The 19,686-nt window shown below is 38.7% G+C and overlaps 1 protein-coding gene across 1 annotated transcript in view; it reads right to left on the bottom strand.

The window, feature by feature from the left end:
- Nucleotides 1–19,686, bottom strand: part of PLPP1 (phospholipid phosphatase 1) — a gene marked incomplete at its 5' end in the record, with an annotated part of 43,135 nt that overhangs the window by 13,263 nt on the left and 10,186 nt on the right. The window contains one exon of the mRNA XM_026062704.1: nt 5,451–5,508. Within this exon, the coding sequence (XP_025918489.1) occupies nt 5,451–5,508 (58 nt within the window). The remainder of the gene's footprint in view (nt 1–5,450; nt 5,509–19,686) is intronic.

Here is a 19,686-nt window from a genome sequence, read left to right as displayed (position 1 = left end):
GGGCTGGCCTGAGCAGCAAAGACTGAAGCAAAGGCAGCATTCAGTAACTCTGCCTTCTCTGCATCCTTCGTCACCAGGGCACCCACCCCATTCAGCAAAGGGCCCACGTTTTCCCTAGTCTTCCTCTTGCTACTGATGTATTTGAAGAAGCCCTTCTTGCTGTCCTTGACATCCCTAGCCAGATTTAATTCCAAACAGGCCTTAGCCTTCCTCATCGCATCGATATTCTTCTTTCACGTTTCTTTAGCTCTTCCTACATGTACAATTTGTATTTTCAAATTCTATCTTAAACCTTTCAGCTCCTGTCCCTCCTTCTGCAGTGTTCAGATTGCTGTGTTTTTCAGCCAACACTTCTGCTCTTAATTTGCCAGTGATCCATAAGCAGGATCCCCTGTATATGCTTAATTTACTTTTTTTTTTTTAAATAGGTTCCTGAAGCAAGAAAATGAGAAAAGAATACCCAGTCAAAAGCCCTGCTTCCAGGGTAATGAAGCCTCCACTGTCGTGGTTCATTCTATATGAAATTTGACATAATCTTATGCCAGTGACAAAATTGCTTAGTATTAATATCAGTATCTCTGCCACATATTCTTCAGATACGGGGAACAAGCCAGAGAGAAGAATGTACCTTTCCAGTGATGCATCTCTTTATAGCTATAGGGCTATATAGTTATGTAATCACTTCACTTCAGTCAAGTCTAACTGATAGACAGTAAAGTGTATGCAAGTTAGGCAACAGCTTTTAAAAAGCAAAATTCTGAGATGCTGCATTATCAGGGATGCTGGTGTGCCCAGTGTGGTCCTTGAATAAGACACTCCAGGCTGCTTTAGTCTGCTTATTTAAAAACAAATACAACTTTTGGTTAAACTTCAAGTTTCAAGAGCACTCCCTTTAAGCCTCAACATGCATAGTTAAGAGTACCAGTTCATTCTGGAAATCCCACCTTTGGGATTTTACTTCTACCATCCGATTAGCATGCTAAATGCAACAAATGTGTGGCTCCCCACCAGCTCTATAGGAACYGTGTCACTCAGAATATCTTCACAAGTTTTCAGTACATTTTCCTCCTGAAACCAAAAGGCACCAAGAGTAGCAAGAATCAAAGAGGTGACTTCCATAAGAAACACGCAGCAGCCTTGACCTTCAATTCAGTATACTGATAAAGTGATACCTGTTTCTGAAAAATGTTTCAAGTTTCTGTGATCACAAGGTCAGTCATACTTACAGAATAGGAGGCAGTTTCCAGTTTGTTCAAGAGCTGCCAACACTGGGGCCCCTTTTTTCTAATAGATATGTGAGAAAGATACAGAAAACTGGAAAAACAAGGACACATTCACTTCTTACTGAGATTTTATTTTGTTTGACTGATATGTTCAATATACACACTTGCTTATCTTCCCTTCATCTCCTTTTTGGTATCAATTACTTTTGGTATCAACTACAAGAGCTGAGCCTTTAAGCTGTTTTTTTGTTTTGTTTTTAGCCATTCTTTTTCTTCCCCCTAGTTAAAACCCATACTTGACAAACTGCCTATTCAAGCATTTCCGCTATCACCAGCTTGTGTCAGATAATATATAAAGCAAGCTTCAGATTATTTCATTGCTTAAGCACAAAAGAAAGTGTAACTGTACTTTAACCTCTGTTTGCATTTCAGCAATTCTGCTTTAAGTAACTGAAGCTGCAGAAGTACTTCAAWACTTTGCCTAGTATTTTGCAAGGTGGCTTGATTTAAGCCACATATTTCAAGATTCTGCCATTTCATGGTTGCAGTTCTTGTGCTGTCTGTGGCAGAGATCACTCCCCCCCTTCGAATACTCAAAATGTTCCCTCATTTTTGAAATGTTTAACCTGATAAGGTACATGTATTCAGCAAGTAACATTTAAATGTGTGCTTTCTGCAGTATGCACTAGTTCATCTTTCTCAACATATGAGAAGATTCCTCTCGTCCTTAGGAAGCCAGCACTAAGTGTCTGGTTATGATTAACACTGCCTATGAGTAATGCCACATGTTAAAGACTGTCCTGCTCATGACTCAGACTGCAGCTGGAGTAAGTGTGCAAACAGCAGATGAAGCCAGCTTGAGAGTTCAGTTAAAGAACAGGTTATCAAATGCAGCAGGTTTGGTTTAGAGCCAGTGGCAGCACTCTGCCTTGCCACGTGGGCAAGGGGGAGGGTTAGAAAGTGATTTTCCTCACCTTCCTGTAGTAGCTGTATGCTTTTCCCCCCCCCCATAAGACAACCAAGTTCAGTGCAAAGGTTGGTATGCAGTAATGCTGTGCTAAACAACAAGAAAAACATCCTGCACAAGAGTTGTTAACCTTCTTCAGATGTACTCCCAGCAGTTTGACTGAATAAACTTATTACAGAAGAGGACAGAGTGGAAAGTAGAAGTCTGATCTCCTCAAGGCCTCTTACTATTTGTATTGGGCCATAGCTCAGCAAGAGATAAGACAAGAAACTCGGGTGGAGAAAGGGAGCGTGCCTTCTCCTCTGGTGAGGAGTCTGGCTAGTCTCTTTGTCAAGTTATGTCAGACCAAAAAGTGTTCGCTGAAATCAGACCCTGTCTGAATTCATGGTTTACCTCCTCAGATGTCTCCTTTTAAAATACTCTATCATTCAGCATGCTTTAGTTTCTGAGCACACCAGTAGCAGAAACCTGAGGGTTACAACAGAAGGTGTCTTGCACCAGCTGGTGGTACCAGCCACCATAAAGTAGTACATTTGGCTAGACGAATCTGACCCAGATCTGCAGAACACACACTGGAATTAGTTTGCTTCTCAGTTGCCTGYAATTTTACAAATGCTTTCTCTAGTCTGTAATTCTGCTCCGAACACCTTTCTGCCATGCCCAATTGATAAACTGATCTCCAATAAACCACTTACTGTTTAACAAATGTGCTAAAAGAACCAAAGACTTTCATATCCTTACAGTTTAAGGTAGCTGAAGCTAAATCATGTTATCTTGCAATTGCTACAGTCCTGAATAGACACAAGGACAGTTTTTGTAGCAGTATGCAAAGCCACAGCAAGTTTGATTACATTGCTGAACTAGAACTGACACTAGCTCTGGACTTACTAGCATTACAAGGAAGTAGAGGATGGATTTGAGTCCCCCCCCATCCCACCTCTCCCACCAACAGAAGGTTGCAAAGGGTGAAGCACACACACACACACACACACACACACACACACAAATCAGATAGGTAAAACATCTGCATATATCTTAACTCCACGTTTTTTACATTGTGCTTTATAAAAGAAGTTTATTACACAAGTGGTTTTCAAGCATGAAATTTTAGAATTTGCAGGTTGCTGACATGATCACCCTTCACAAACTTGAGGGGAAAAAAAAAAATCCATGCTTATTATATGTAGGGCTGGTGGTAAACTTCACAAAAATTTTCAATAATTAAAAGAAAAAACAGGTGTTGAGATCTATTTTGACAAAGATGCATATTTTTTGCATCCTTAGAGTCTTCCTAATGCACTTTTTAAACATATGACCCCATATACTTGTATTATAATGTTAGTTCTGCAAGTTTGTAAAAATCCGTATAAGCACTTAATTTTTCCTAATATGCTAAATAATATTCAGGAACTCTTCAGACAAGCTCCTTGCATGGATTCCAAACCATGCCACAGGCAACAGAAAAGATTATTCAACCCACATGAAAAAATTACTATCTTTAAATAAAAGAAATCCCTTGATTTTCTTGCCAAAGACTGCATTTTTTCAAAATCCTAGTAGGCTACACAAACAAGGTCTGATGACCAAGCTGTTCAGTGCAACTTCCATTAGCAAATTCACACTGAAACTAAAGGTAATCTCAGTATTATAGCAAGCAATTGGGGGTGGAGGGAAGGATTTTAGTTAACAGAGGCAAGGTCCAAAGAGAGGAGAACTCCTTCCTCTCAGCCTGTACCTGGCTGAGAAATCCTCCTGGCCACAACCACCCCCCCAGGCTGCCAAAGCAGCAGGCCAGATCTCTCGTTACAGATATGTGTGACAGAGATAAAAGTTCCAACAGCTTTTCCAACTCCTCCTCTTGGCCCATAAACATTGTCCTGGGAGACCGAGATTCAAATCCCTGCCAAGTGACTCTAATCCAGGCTATACAAAGTACGGTCATATACCTAGTATGTTTTCTTTTATCTCTGCTTTTATAACTCAGAGGTGGCAGTATCACATTCTTACATTGCTCAAACCTATGCACAGAGAAATCAGATCAGAAAGATACGATTGGGCAGAATGGTGCAAATCAGTATTAGGTTGCTACATAACAGTAACTGCTTCACAGTACTGTGGAAACAGTGATTTCAATCCATGAGACAACTCCAGAAACAGAAAACAAGTGGACCTATATAACTTTGGAGACTGTCAGTCATAGTAAGCAAGCCAGTCTTTTTTTTTTTTTTTTTTTTAAAAGACAGCTGACAAATGAGGGAATTACCAACCCTTCAGATTTACAGTAAAAAAAAGATGACAGATAGATAAGTGAGGAGAGGGGAACTAAACAGATTTAGCTATAAACAATGTGTGTCCATCACTGCAGTTTACTGAATACTGAACTTTTTGAAAAGCTCAGCTTTTCTGGGCAAAAAAAAAAAAAAAACAACCAAAAACAAGAACACCCCCCCCCCAAATCCATCAAGTTCAAAAATTTATGCAATCCTGAAAAGCACATCATCAACAATAAAACTGCAGAACAAAATTGTTTAATACTTTCTGTATTGCACATTAGCAGGGGGAGTGTAACCAAATCAATCCTCCAGTGTTAAAAAGCTTATTCTAGGAGCAGAGATARTTGGCCCTAGATGACATATAACAATTCAGACTGCTTATATTAGAGCCTGATACGTTTTACTCAAATCCTCATACATGCTAATTATTGGTGAAATGATCTCACTTGTAGTTACTTCTACAAACYGATTCCCCTCCCCAGTCCAAGATGGGAGTCAATTAAGAGCAGTTTAAAATTAAAACTGATCTGTTGTTTTGTTCTTACAGGCCCACCCATGTTGGGATAGGGTTTAAATTTGGTTTCTTTATAGGCTTTGCACATTTCATTAAGTCAGACATATCTTATTACATATTTTTGTGTGGCTTGCAATACTTTCAATATAACTAAACTTAAGTAGCAGCATATTTTGCAAACCCACTGTCACCAGGTTCAACTGAAGCAAGACACAGAAGCCAACCACCATATCAAGTTTTTTTAGGCATACTGAACATGAATTCTGCCACTTCTCACCCCAGTATCAGTGCCCTTTCCTTACAGCTCCTAATGAGCAATCTTTTGTAGGGTGCTTGACTCTGAGATAACTGAACTAAAGTAGTGTCCCTTGCACAAAAGGGCCCAAGAAACTGCTGATGTAGTCAATATTTCAATTTTGCACTAGATAACTAACAGACATTTGTTGCCAAGCAGATGGAAAGAACATACTTACTGCTAGGAACAGCATGCAGTACATGGAGAATGAAGAATGGCCAGAGTAAAATGATAATCTGGAAGAGAAGAAAGCAGACATTTCATTCCGTTTCACTTGCAACACTCCAAGTCTACAGTGAGATTAAGTTATCTTTTGGTAAAATGCAAACATCTCCAATTTTTTTTCTTCAAGATGACTGTCCTAGGCAGGAGTCATCACTTCCATTTAACACAACAGCTTTTGACAAACAGCATGGATCTCATAATTCAGCAGCTAGTATTCTTAAATTGATCCCAACATCAAGTAGCAACTATAAATCCTTTGTCTGAAGTTTGAACATCAAGTGAACACTTTCTGAAAAAAAGTAATGAAGGGTCCTTCCTTTGAAGCAGTGTATTTGTTTTGTCTCTTTGATTAATATGAAAAAAATGTAAATACTATCAACAAAAAGAGCTTTTATCTGATAGTGAACATTAATAGCCCCAAAACAGTTACTGTTGTATATGGTCTCCATCAAGAGGCAGTAATTGACTACTCTTAATCATATTTAGATGTTTATACCACGTGTTTATTAAATGTACTGATTCATACAGCTGATGAAGGTGAATCACTGAAGGGTGGGGGGGGGGGGAAAGGCAGGAAGAGATTTATCCCTTTGAAGCCAGTTCGCTGGCTAGTCAAACACAAAAGATGACACCTAATCTATCCAAGTATGAATCTAAGAGTAGCAACATTGCCTTCAACTTTTAAAGGCTTCTAGGAGGTCCAGGCTGCAGCAAACTGACAATTGATGCTGACAATCTTCAAGAGCCCTGAGAGCACCCTAAGAGCTCTGCCTATACATATGATTTCTGAGAGAAACTGAGTAATGAAAGAATTTGGATGGAGGTTCCCAAATATGAGGTAAGGTATGCATAAAACAGAAATCTCATTCACTTCTTTATCAGGAAGAGACAGCAGAAAGAAGAGAGATGAAAAACTAAACTTAAAGTACATATGCTATTTAATGCACTGTCATTTGTAACTGTGTTGGCTATTTCACAGGTTATGAATAAGATGTAAACAAAGTTATTTAACTTAACCAGGCTTCAGTGTGATTTAACTATATAACACAGTATTCCTCACTTGAGGRGAGGACATACACAAACAAGGACAACTTAATAAAAAGTACTGCAGCTCTCCAGATTGCCCTCCACCAGATCCAGAAGGCAGCACACTGGGTTCATATTTCAGTACCTCAGCCAGGTAGAGAGCCTGAATCAAAAGTCAATGGAAACACTTCTACTCTTTAGACTAAAAGCAATGAAGGCAGCTCTCCAACATGCAGTAAAATAATAGGATTCATGATTCACTATTCAAATATAAATAGGGCAATAGACAATATTGTGCACAAGTGACAAACTATAACACTTTTCGCATTCATTGTTATGCACAAAGTTAAAAAATTCTACATCAGACACTGCAAAGAAAACACCCACATTTCAATTTTCCTCTGTAGGTTTTAGAGCTCTTGGTTTACATTTGATTCAAAGCCTTGTCAATAGCTCTCAGTTTGAGACACACTAAATAAGCCGTCTGAGAAGATTTTTGCATATATAGTTATCACAGATATTTTTCAATTCAGTTCTTAAACAGAAAAATTGCATCAGRGTGTTATCTTCAGATGTTTGAAATTCAAAAGCATTAATGAAGTTTAAGATGACAGTTTTGCTCATTATTAGATAGTCCTTCTCCACTTTAGCACTGCTTAAATCTCTTCTCCAGTCAGGATCTCTGGATAAAAACCCATTACAAAAGCTAATAAGAATTGCAGAGAGCTCAGTTTCCTTCACACAAGCATGCTCTCTGAGTCATAAAAGCAAAGCGGGCTGTTCTATGAAACATAAAGTACAGAATAATTAATTCCTGCCTCCTATCCTATTCCAGTATTTTATCCACTGACTTTGGGTCTGCTACTGTTGTCCATAAAGCAAAGTTTCCTGCAATTCCTGAAGGCAACATATTGTCAAATGAAGAAACCCAAATGGCTAATGAATGAGAAGAGGAATAAAGATACTTAAATTTACTTTGGAATTCCTATACCATTTTATAGTTCTCATTGATTACTGCCGTTATTGATTTTGGGCATACATTACCCCAATAAAACATTAAGAATGCCTTGTTCCAAGTTGAAGATTACAAAGTTTAAATGCATTCTCCTGATCAGGCAAAGATAAATATGCTCTGCATGATCGAAAATTTTGTGCTTGGCACAAAGTATTGCCAGAAATACAACTGGGACAAAGTACTGATCCAACTTGCTCATTGTGCAATCCCAGTGAAATTTCTTTGGTAATATCACTGTCTCTCAACTTCTAAATAAAAAGCGTGCTTTAAAAAACAACTTGGACTTTAAACATCTTAACTGAAACAATGGAAGAGTTTCCTGACTACTCCTCAGCATGCAAACAACCTTCTTCCCAGAGCCAGCAGAACATCCTGTCTATCAAAGCAGCCAAGCGGCTGCACAGTGCAAGCTTCTTGGTCACCACACTGAGTGCTGGCTTGCCATGAGCCAGCATTTTCAAAAAGCAGTATTTACTAATCTCAAAAACACAGAAGTATTAGAACAAAATATATGAATAAAATGCTATGAACAACTCAAACCCTGTATTTTGCTAATGAAGGAAAGAGCAAATGATCTTGGTAGGAATTGGCACATTAGGTTTCATGACTGTGTTGTTTAATATACATTAGAACAGTACCCAGCAAAACTAATATCATAAAACAAAATTGGAAAGTGCAAAGCTCTCATTTTAATTGTTTTTTTAATAGTAAAGTCTGACATCAAAGAACAGTTTTGCCAAGGTCCATGCCTTTCAATTCATGAATATCTACCTCAATATATCACTTTTGATGCAAGTTGTAAGGCTTCATTTGAATAGGAAAAAGCATAACCTTTAATTATTTCCACTTATCCCACATATTACTACTGAATTACAAGAAAGACTTAAAAACTAACACCAAATCAAATCATACCATCACTTTCAGGTGTATACAAAAAACACAAACAAAAAAAACCCCCCACACCCCACAATTATAGTTAATCACTATAGTCTGTTGTTTTAAGTTTGTATTTTTAAAGAGCACTTCAAAAAGCAATCGAAGCATGAACAATCCCTGCAAAGAAGTAATTGAGGTGGATACTGAAGCATTCAGTACCTTCAACCAGGCTTTCTAATTACAGATGAGCAAGTCTAAGAAGGATTGCTCCTTAGGATTTGACACATAACCACTTCATTTCCTTCTATTCCATTTCATTCACATGAGGCAATTCAGTCTACAGAGTAGACCCTGGAAGGCACTGTTTCTTGAATCATGTAGGCCAGACAATAAACCTTGCAGTATATAAACCAGACTCTGTAGTCTCCTTTATTCAAGCTTTTTACAAGGAAATATGGTAAGGCTTGAGGAAAAGAAACTTTCCTAGCAAGGCCCTCGGTTGGCTGCATAATCTAGTGGAGCTGTACAGTGCCATGTCCATAATTCTACTTAGCTCTTTACAGCGTTCACAGCCGTATAAAATGGCAAAAGATAAGTCTTCCCAGAAGAGATCAAGATGGTTCAGACAGCAAAAAGCATCCACGACTCTCTCCAAATACAAAAGTTTATATTTTGAGGTCTTTTGGCACCTATATAGTCTATATATCGCCAGTTTTAAACCCAACCCAGTTAGAGACACTACCTATTCTCAGGGCTCACAAATTAAGCTGTAAAAGATTTAAAAAGTTATCACTGGGAAAGCCAACTGCTGTGAAAGCACTGGTTCCACAAATAGAATAATTCTAGTAATTACAAATCTGTACATGGATTAGTAGAAAAAGGGGGCATAGCACAACACAAAAGGAGCATTTGTCTTGCACTTTTCACTTGCAAGAAACAGCACGTTTTAGTAAGTTTTGCTTATCAATGTTTTATAAAGTGAATTAAGGAAGTGTATTAAAATTTTCAAAATATATCCTGCATTTGGAGTTCAGTAAACCAATTGACACCACATCTCTATACAACTTGTTTGCAAGAACAACTGAATGTACAGAAACACTTAAGGAAAGTGCACTCCTCTGCAAGAGTCTGATAGGAAAATGAATAGCCTGAGTGGAACAAGAGACTAGGAAAGAGCTAAAAGAGGTACAGCATAGTGAGAATTAAAAAAAAAAAACAGTACTAGAAATTATAGGAGATTGGGATAGATCAAGAGAAAGCTTATTTTGTGGTGCCACGATAAATCTGGTAGAGGCTAAATGGTAAGGGAACCTTTCTAATATAGAAAGAACTGAATGATGGAATGATCCCTCAGAGAAAAAGAGGAGGCCCAGCAAACATCCATTTCAGAAAAAGAAAAAAAAAAACAACAACAAAAAAACCCCACACCACACATCCCACAAACAAACAAGCAAACAAAAAACCCCACATTGGATTAACCAGCTAGTCTTTCCTATCCTCAGGTTCTTAGGACTCAAGTCTGACTCAAAGCTTCCACTGACCCTTGCATTTCACATTCCACTAATCTGGAGACAAATAATCTCAGAGCTGCAACTAAGCACACTCATTTCAAGTGAACTAAACTCTACAAACTTGAGAGGGAAATATTCCTAGCATTTTAATGCAATGAAGACTTGATTTAACAAGGCGCAAGTCCTACACAAAAACTGAAGGAATATATTCCTTAAGAACAGCTACCTTTGCATTTTTTTTTTCCTTCCCCCTCCAGCATCTGCTCTCCGCTAAAGTGTTATGGACTTGTACAACTACAAATTCCAAGAACATCAGTGTGGGTTAAAGGTTTATATGGTACTCTGAACTGAGGCACTTCTGCAATTACTGCTAAGAGATGTTTAAACAAATGCATAAGCAAGTCATCTATTTAACATTATTAGCAACTACTTAGAACTCAGAAATCCATTTCCAAAAAATAGTATTATTGCAGTTTCCCTCCCCCTCAGTAGTTAAATCCATACTTAAAAAACAGGCCTTTCACTTACAGAGGAGAGAAAACTGCCAGAGACTTTATAATTCAGTAATCCTTATCCGGACAGTTTTACTGACAAAGTATTTTCTCCGTAAGACTTTCAGTAAGTGCTTTGTACAATTCCCTAGTCATATTTGGGGTGGGGGGTAGAGCTACTCAGCTCAGCTCACTTTAAGCAGGGGCAGATACAAAGGAAGCTTAGCCATTTTTGACACTTAATGTTTCATGATAGCATGCCTAGCTTTTTGAAGATGGCCTGTAAAAGAAAGTATGTAGTTACTTGTCTAACCATGTCCCTRTCTTAGACAAATTAAATCATTCCCTGTTTAACCCACTGACATAAGCCAGATCTAGCAGGTTCTGATAAGAAATAGGTAGTCTAATTTCTAAATACCTTTTCCCCTTCATCCTTCTGGAAGGAGCCCTGCAGATAGTCCAAGAAGCAGGGGTAGAAAGTAACCTTTTCCTAAGCTCAGGATGAAACATGAAGTGGTGTAACTCAGCTATGTGTGCTACAGGGCTCATCTTCATTGCAAAATTGCAGAGATTTAAACATTTATAACAAACTTCCACTGGCTTCTTTGGACACTGAAGAGATGAACGTCACAACATATACACGGCTGCAGATATCATAAAATGGGTTTTGTTTTTACAAAAATATTATACACTGATGGAACAATCTAACTGGGCAATGACTAATTAACTAGCTATTCTGCATCTGTCAGCAGTTGTGTGTACCAGCAGCTAATGGAGAAGAACTGTACTGCAAGATAATCGATAAGGAAAAAATCTCACTCCCCTATTATCCTTTCTTTTCAAATGGGCAACAGATAACTTGTGACTTGGACCTAAGAATGTTCTTTCTTCAAAATTCACCTGGGGAGCAAGAAGTTATTTAGCCCTAAAATTCTTATCCTGTACATAAACATGTAGTATGTGCTGAACTCTCGATAACACAAAGTTCAAGAAACTCATGTTGCAACAGCATTCCACATTTAAACTGCAAAATCACCACAAAGTATTCTCTTTTGTCAGTTTTGATTTATCATTCAATTGAGCTCAACACACATAAGGAAAGTTTAACTTTCACCTACGTTTCTAGTTAGCCTCCTCCTCCAAGGAAAAAAAAAAAAAAAACAAAGCACCCCCCCCAAACACACACACAAAATAGGACCTTCTTTCCTTCTTTTATAGCAATTCTCTCAGGAAAACTTAAAAGCATGAGAACAGCAGGAAAGGAGAGGAGGAAAACTCAAGCCAACATTTCTGAAGACTAATGTTTTGCTCTCGCATGCTTCAGATTAGAAGCTTCTCTTCAATTAGCCATGCCTGCACAGGTTATCCACACAATGCTTTGACTCACAGGAGTGTTATTACCATTTTACATAAACAGAATGAGAACAAGGGTAATCCCAGTCAAACTGCAGGTTGGCTTATCACTCAGTTTTTAAACAAACTGCTTTGGGCACCAAGCACCTGGTAAGAGTTAGACAGACAAAAACCCAACAAATTTCTGTAATCCTGAGCAGTCTTGGGTTGGGGNTCAAATGGAGGATGGGACCTTACCGAGTGACTATTTCCTGCTGCTGACAGGTACCTTGGGATTTTCATTCCCTGGGAAATGTTTGTTCTATTCACAGCAGTCTTGGGGGGGGGGGGGGGGGGGGGGAGAATGTCAGCATTAAAGGGAACTCAGTCCCCATGGTACTGTTTCAGCAATATGCAGTTACATACAGGCCTAAAGTTTTATCTGAATACGATTTACCTTCTGCTGACCTGGACATGAAACTTCTCATTCTTGGCAGAATGGCTCACATGGCAAAGACACACCCACCTACTCCAGTAGCCACAGCCACAGCTAGGTTCCAAATAACCTTTATGGCTTACACAAGCGATAAGTTGAGTGCTAATGAACTTAGTGTGACAACAAGCTTACAAACCAGTACATAAAACCTTTTTTAAATATATAGACAAATGTCAGCCTGAAAAATATATTTTTAGACTCAAATGCTTTTAAGCAGCCAGTTCAGTTGCTCTGGAAATGCAGTACTGTAGCTTACACAAGACCAACAGATATGACGTTCAACATATTACCCATTAAAGTTGTAATACAGGGTATTATACCTACACAGTGATGCACTGGAACAATTACTGTATCCACAGTCCAAAACATAAGGCGTAAAGAAGCTTGAAAGCATGGCTTTTTTGAAAACTGTTCACCCTGAGCAGTTTTATTTTCAGTCATGATGAATGAAAATGAATGTTATCCATCAGCACAGGAAAGGGCCAATTCACATTATGCCAAAGTAGAGCTAAGATCAGAAACTTGATCCAGATTGCAAAATTGCATCTCAGTTGGTTACAGCATATTCATCTTTCAGACTCAGTTCTCCTTACTGCCACTTAATTTCTGCTGAGCAGCAGCTCTTCACATTCCTAGAAGAATGCAGCTCTATTTCATCAGCCAGTGTCGCCTAGAAGTTTCCGAAGTTTAAATATTTAAAGATAAGCTCATTCACTACCATTCTTGACCTTTTTCCTTCCACATAAACTTCCAGCAAGTATTAAGCATGGGCTCCCTGACCTGAAGCACTGATTCTCCAAAGTAGTGGACAATTTGGTTAGGACTGGAAGTGTTCCAAATCAGTCAAGTTACACCTTGAATAACTAATGGAACAGGAGTGGGAAGTATTTTTTAAGGACGAAGTCATATTATTTGAGTAAGAGTAAAAGTATGTGCCCTTCCATTCACTCCTCCAACTGCTTTAGTATCTAAGTTTCTAGTGAACTTTTGGGCATATATGTTTTCAGGAGCAAAAACAACTAAGTTTGATGAAAACTCTAAACTTTTTGAAGAGTTTCAGTATTGCAGAACACCTCTTAGGTTAGAGATTCCATAACACAAATAATCAGAATGCCGCAAACAACATACCAGTTTTCCCCTAGCAAACATGTAGTTAACAAGTCCGTAGAAACTCTAGAGACATTTCTGAATCATGATGCTATTAGAAGCTACCAGATTAGATAAGCAAACCTTTTAGTTATGCTTCAGTAAGTGCAGTTTGATCTCTGATGAAGCTTTAAGACAAAGTTTTAAAACAAAGGCTGTATGAAGTAYTCCAGTATTAAGTTATTTTGATATAAAAGAATGTTTGGTCTTAAGAGTAGTGTGGAAAGAGGAGAGATCATTTAAATTGAGATATATTATTTAATTTGAAGCAGAAACCCACAGTCTTTTGGATTATGTTCAAGAACCCAAAGCAGACCACTTGCAAAGGCTATCTAATGGAAAAGCAGGGGGAAAAAAAACTAATACTACCCATTAAAATGCAGCTAGTAGTGTACTACAGCTTTTTTTTTAGTTACAATTTTAAAGCCGTTTTTAATATGCAGTAGAAGAGAAAAACATTTCAAGAGTTTATGTAAACTTCAGAATAGAGGTTAGTCCCACATCAGCTGTCTGACACAGGTGGATAGTTACTGGAAACTATTCTGAGTAATTTAACTTTATCCACTAGCATACATGTGCACCACCCGTGAAAGTGCTTAAACAGCCAGCTCTAAACAAAGTTGAAATAAAATTCCTGGCAAATGATTAGTAAACGGCAACACCTTGGCAATTGTGTTGAAATAAATTATCAAGGTTAAAACAGTCAGCTGTAATTTCCTAAAGATTTCTTTGAACACTAYATTTTGAGTTTGAAGTGGCAAACAATACACAACTTGTTTCAAGTGCAGTCAGCGAGAGAGCAATATATCAACCTAAGTAGGAAACTGATACTTTTCTAAAAGACTTCTAGAGTTGTGATACAAGTCTGTACACTAGTACAACCACCATTATTATAAATAGGAACCTTAACAGCTTTGTTATCTGTATCACAAATGCAACAGAACACGAGAGTGAAACTGGAGACCACCTTCAACTATCCAATATTAAACTAAACTTCACAGAAAGCATTTCTCATACACATATCCCTGCTAGCTTCTCTGGTCTGCTTTAGAGTAACAAAATACAGATTGTGCACGAGTGCCTCCCAAGTAGCTAGGTTTGTACAACATGGTTTAGTGCTGCTTACCACCTTAGGATCAGAGGTTCTAGTTGCGCGTATGTGCTCAGTGAGCTGAGGAATACACCAGAAGGGACAGCTTCCTGGACCTCCTTAGCTACTGGGTCTTAGAAGTACCTTCAAACCCAGGACTCAAGGGACTTTCAGGTTCTGCCCCATCACCCTACCCAGATATCATTTTTTAGGACTTTAGTAACAAAAAATATTTAGAAGTGAGTGATTACAATATTGGGACAAACCTGCACTGTGCAGCTAAAAATATAATAAATAGCTAATCCAAAAGACTCGTAGTAAACTAAGAAAACACAAGCAGGTAGATTAAGTGCCCTTTAGCACACACCCAGGACTATTATACTGTTTAAGGAGGTGTGTTGATAGAAACTAGCTTAACTAACGTTAAAGCAATAGGATAGATTAGAGGACTGTACTGTACACTGCAAACAAACTTAGCAGGACTAAATGAGGTGGCATTAGCAGCCTAAATGAACATGCTACTGTCCAGCTCAGTTTTCTAAATCAGTACCACTGCTCCCTTCCCCCTCCTTTATATTCACCTGTCCTTTTAAGGGAGAGCATGGAAAAATAAATTAAAAAGCTTTTGYTGAAATTTTCTAAAACTAAAGCAAGCTCAAGAAGTGCGCTCAACAGAATTTATTTCCAATATGACTTAAGCTTCAGATACAAAAGGAAACAAAAGTCTTAAGAGTCACAGAAGCTTCCTTTTAATATAGAATATAATTTAATATAATAGAACAGAAGTAGGGCAACCACTTTGTGCAGCATCAGTAGACGTTTAAATATAACCATTGTCTGCACTAATTTGCAGATCACCTACTTGCATTTTAATCTAGAATTTCTATTCTCTGCCCTCTTCATTCAGAGGCGGAGGTTACACAAAATCGTGTTTATGTATGTGCATAATATGCACACCTGGACACACTCTTGGTTAGCTAGGAGCCTGCTACCATAGCTAAAGTTTGCTTAAGGGGCTAACATATCAAAAAAACGTTTACGACTACATTCTCTAGTCTTCCTTGGAAAGGAGCAGAATACCTACTTTCTACTTTCAGCTTTGCCATGAAACAGTGCGTGAATCACTGCAGAATGCGTTTTGCCTCATGCCTTCCCATTTGCAAGACAGAAGTACCTGCTCCGTATCTCACTCTGACAGCATGGTAATTAAGCATTTATACATCCCTGTAATGAAAAAAGCAGCTTGGTTTGTCTGAAGATTATAGTACATTGCTACAAGCGTGCAAAACATCTGTTCTTTAAAACAAAGCAGATAAGAAAGGCGGGAGAGGCGGAGGCTTGCTATATGTACCTCAGACTCCAATGAATACTACTGCTTCCCTTTTCAGTGATTCAGAAACCTGAATCTTTACCTTGCTACAACACACCACTTTTGGGTTATGGAACGAGTAACAATACTTCAGTTTCAAAAACTTGCAAAAACCTTTTTAACTGCATTCAGGAAGACTTCTAAATTCATTTTAGAAAAACTGAACCCAGAGACTACCCAGATTTGAAATTCAATCCAAATTTTTCAAATGCATTCCAAAAAGATAGTAAAATTCCATCACAACAAAGGGATATATCTGGCAGTTGTGAAGTCTAGATTCTAGCAGATTTAACATGTAAACAACAAGCAACCCTTCCCCCCTCAAACAAACAAGAAAATACTTAAACTTAATATTTTGACCCTTTTCCTTTTACATCTCACTGTAAGGTACAGCTGGAGATGAGTAAAGGGAAGCTGCTGATCAGCTCAGAGAGGAAGCTGGCTAGACATTTGGAGGCCAGTGTTTAAGTCTTTCCCAAGGCTTAAGAAATATGAAAAATTAAGTCTTCCTCTCAGGCTTACTAGGTAATTACCTAGTGTTGTATACAAAGCAGGGCAGGGAGGGAGGGAAGAGAAATGCCAGCTTCCCCTGGGTCCTCCCTCTTGCCCTTTTTGAAGGCTGAAGAAAGGGAATGTCACTCCAAACTTCAAAAAGGGCAAGAGGGAGGACCCAGGGAACTACAGGCCAGTCAGCCTCACCTGCATCCCTGGAAAGGTGATGGAGCAGATGGATACCATTTCCAAGCACATGAAGGACAAAAAGATGAGCAGGAGTGGTCAGCATGGATTCACAAAGGGGAAGTCATGCTTAACCAACCCAACAGTCTTCTACGATGGAATGACTGGCTGAGTAGAGGAGAAGAGAGCAGTAGATGATGTCTACCTTGACTTCAGTTATGGGAGACAGTGTGGAAAACCTAACTTCCTCATAGGCAAGCTGAGGAAGTATGGTCTAGATGAGCAGACAGAGAGGCAGATTGAAAATTGGCTGAATGGCCAAGCTCAGAGGGTTGTGATCAGTGGTGCAAAGWCTAGTTGGAGGCCTGTAGCTAGTGGCATACTCCAGGGGTCAATACTGGGTCCAATCTCAACTTATTCATCAATGGGATGACGGGACAGAATGCACCCTCAGCAAGTTTGCTGATGATACAAAACTGTGAGGAGTGGCTAATACATCTTATCACATATCTTATCAATGCGTTTAAACATCTGAAGGGAGGGTGTCAAGAGGATGGGGTCAGACTATTTTCAGTGGTACCCAGCAATAGGATGAGAGGCAACAGGCACAAACTGAAACACAGGAAGCTCTATCTGAACATAAGGAAAAACTTCTTACTGTGAGGGTGACAGAGCACTGGAACAGGTTGCCCAGAGAGGTTGCGGAGTCTCCAACCTTGGAGATATTCAAAAGCCTTCTGGACAGGGCAACCTGCTCTAGGTTGCCAGCAGCAGCAGCAGCCTTGTTTGTAGTGACCATGAGATAGCAGAATTTCAGGGACAACCTCTTCAGAGTACAAGAGCACTACATTCCGTTGTAGAAGACTACATGAAAGAATAACAAGAGGCCACCTTTCAGTGAGGAATACCTGACTGAACTCAAGCACAAAAGAGCGTGAGAGGTGGAAGCAGGCAGGGATAGCCTACCAAGGACAAATATCAAAGCATTACCCAAGCATGCAGAGAAGGAATTGGGAAAGTCAAGGCTGAAGCTGGTGAGGGATGCAAAGGGCAACACGAAGTTTCAACTGGTATGTCAGCAGCAAAAGAAAGAATAGCACTCCTTCCTGTAGCACCCTGAAAGCCAAAGTGGGGAGGTATGGATTGGACAAGTGGACTACAAGGTGGTAAAGAGACTATAATTAGGATCAAAAAAAAAGTCAACAGTTCAAAGCCAAATTGGCATTCTTCAGGGGTCAATCTAGGACCAATACAGTTTAGTGTCTTGATGTTGGACATAAGTATTCCAGGCAGACTGTGGAATCCCCATCCCAGGAGCTCTTCAAAGCTTGACAGGTCAAGCTGCACAAGGATATCCAAGCTGCAGTTATTTGTGCTTTAAGCTGGAAGCTGGACTAGATAACCTCCAGAGGTTCCTTCCTGTATATTCATGTGACTTTCTACATGCTTCCTACACATCCAGCCGCATATCAGAAGTATTTAAACCATTCTTACTAGCTATTGTAACAAAGTCCCCACACTCTCCAAGTTTATGTGGACATTAAAAGACTTGGGCAGGGGGAGGAGGTTGGGCAGGGTGGGGGGGGGGGGAACAAACAGTAAAAGGTTCAGTGAAAACTTCAGAAGATTCATACAAGTTTAAGACAGTTCTCTGAACTGTATTCAGAATGGTAGAAAACAACCAGAAGAGAAGTCAACATGTTTTTTTCCCCCTTGACTGTTTTAATACTATTTTGTGAAATATTAGAAAAAAAATATTATTTTCACTATCATTTGTAGTTAGCACAGTCATACTGAAATACAGTATTACAAATACAGAATTATGTTAACCTCCTAGCCCAATTGCCAGGTATTCCTCAGTTTTGGATTATCTGAATTGAGTCTTAGTCTTCAAAATGAAAAGTAATTGGGATCAGTCAATTTAGTGGATAAAAGCCTAAGTCATGATCACTGTAGCACAAGCAGCTAATCAGGTACAGTAAACACATAAGTAAATTGAAACTTAGAACACACTGGGTAAGGCTTTCGCCTTTGAAGGTTATAAAGAATTCAGCACAGCATTAGCAACACTTGTGCTTCAAACTCCTTACCAAATTTTGATGTTACAAACCTACATTTTAAATGCTTCTCTAAACAGGAGAGAATTTCAGGAAAAAATAAGTATACTTTGAAAATTTTAAAAGTTGTAGGGATGCATCATTTGCACCAACAGTAACTAAAGCTTGCAGCCATTTCCTCCCTAGTGTATTTTTGTCCCTATAAAGTACATAATCACTCAGTTTCTTCTGAAGAGTCACTGGATTTATATAACAATACTGTGTACTTTGTGCTACAATGTTTATTCTTAACATTTCCTGTATAAAAAAAAAAAAAAGAGTTTAAATAGCAAACTCAGTACACTTGACCTTTATACAAAGCTTTAATGCCCTGTTTGCACTGCACTGCCAAGTTTGTAACACATGATATACAAAACCAGCAACACAATCCTGAATTAAATTCTAAAAATACTGTAAGCTATATATAACACCTACTACATTGTTTTAGAGTTAAAAAGCCTCATCCAAATATTCTTTTGATTACACATAACACTTCAATACTGGAAGTTTTTTCTTCTTTTGTTTTACAGTTTTCACCTGCTTGCAGAAAGAATACATAAGATCTAGGAGAGAGAAAACTTATTGCCATTACTAAGTTCCCATCCTCCTCCAGAAGTATGGACAGAGCCTATATTTAAGCCACATTTATTTTGTTTGGGATTAGACTTCACATGCAATAAAGCACACCTGTTCTTAGCCTGAGATAATACTCAAAGTTTATATACACAGTTAAGAGCCTGACCTTACTTTCCAGGTTCAGCTGTTCAGGCTGGCCTGCTTAAACATGTCTGTTGGATTCCAGATCCAGCCACCTATGGGTTACCAGTGTTCTTCTGCACAGAGGAGACTGAGGCAGAACTCAACTCTTGACTGCCAAAATGAGTCAGTGACAACCAGTTAACGTCTCCACAAAAGTCATCAATATAGTCTGATAACAAAGTTGAGAGACACCCAGCCACCATCTTAAACCATAAGTGAAATGCATTTAAGCCTACACTTAAGTGAACAAATAGCTTGAAAAGATTCCCCTCCCCCCCCCTTTTTTTTTTTTTTTTTTTTTTTT

This window comes from Apteryx rowi, unplaced genomic scaffold (assembly GCF_003343035.1).
Source record: "Apteryx rowi isolate R43461 unplaced genomic scaffold, aptRow1 scaffold_192, whole genome shotgun sequence".
NCBI classification, from domain to species: Eukaryota; Metazoa; Chordata; class Aves; order Apterygiformes; family Apterygidae; genus Apteryx; species Apteryx rowi.
The sequence above is the reverse complement of the archived record's forward strand: the minus strand, read 5'-3'. Positions and strand labels throughout refer to the sequence as shown.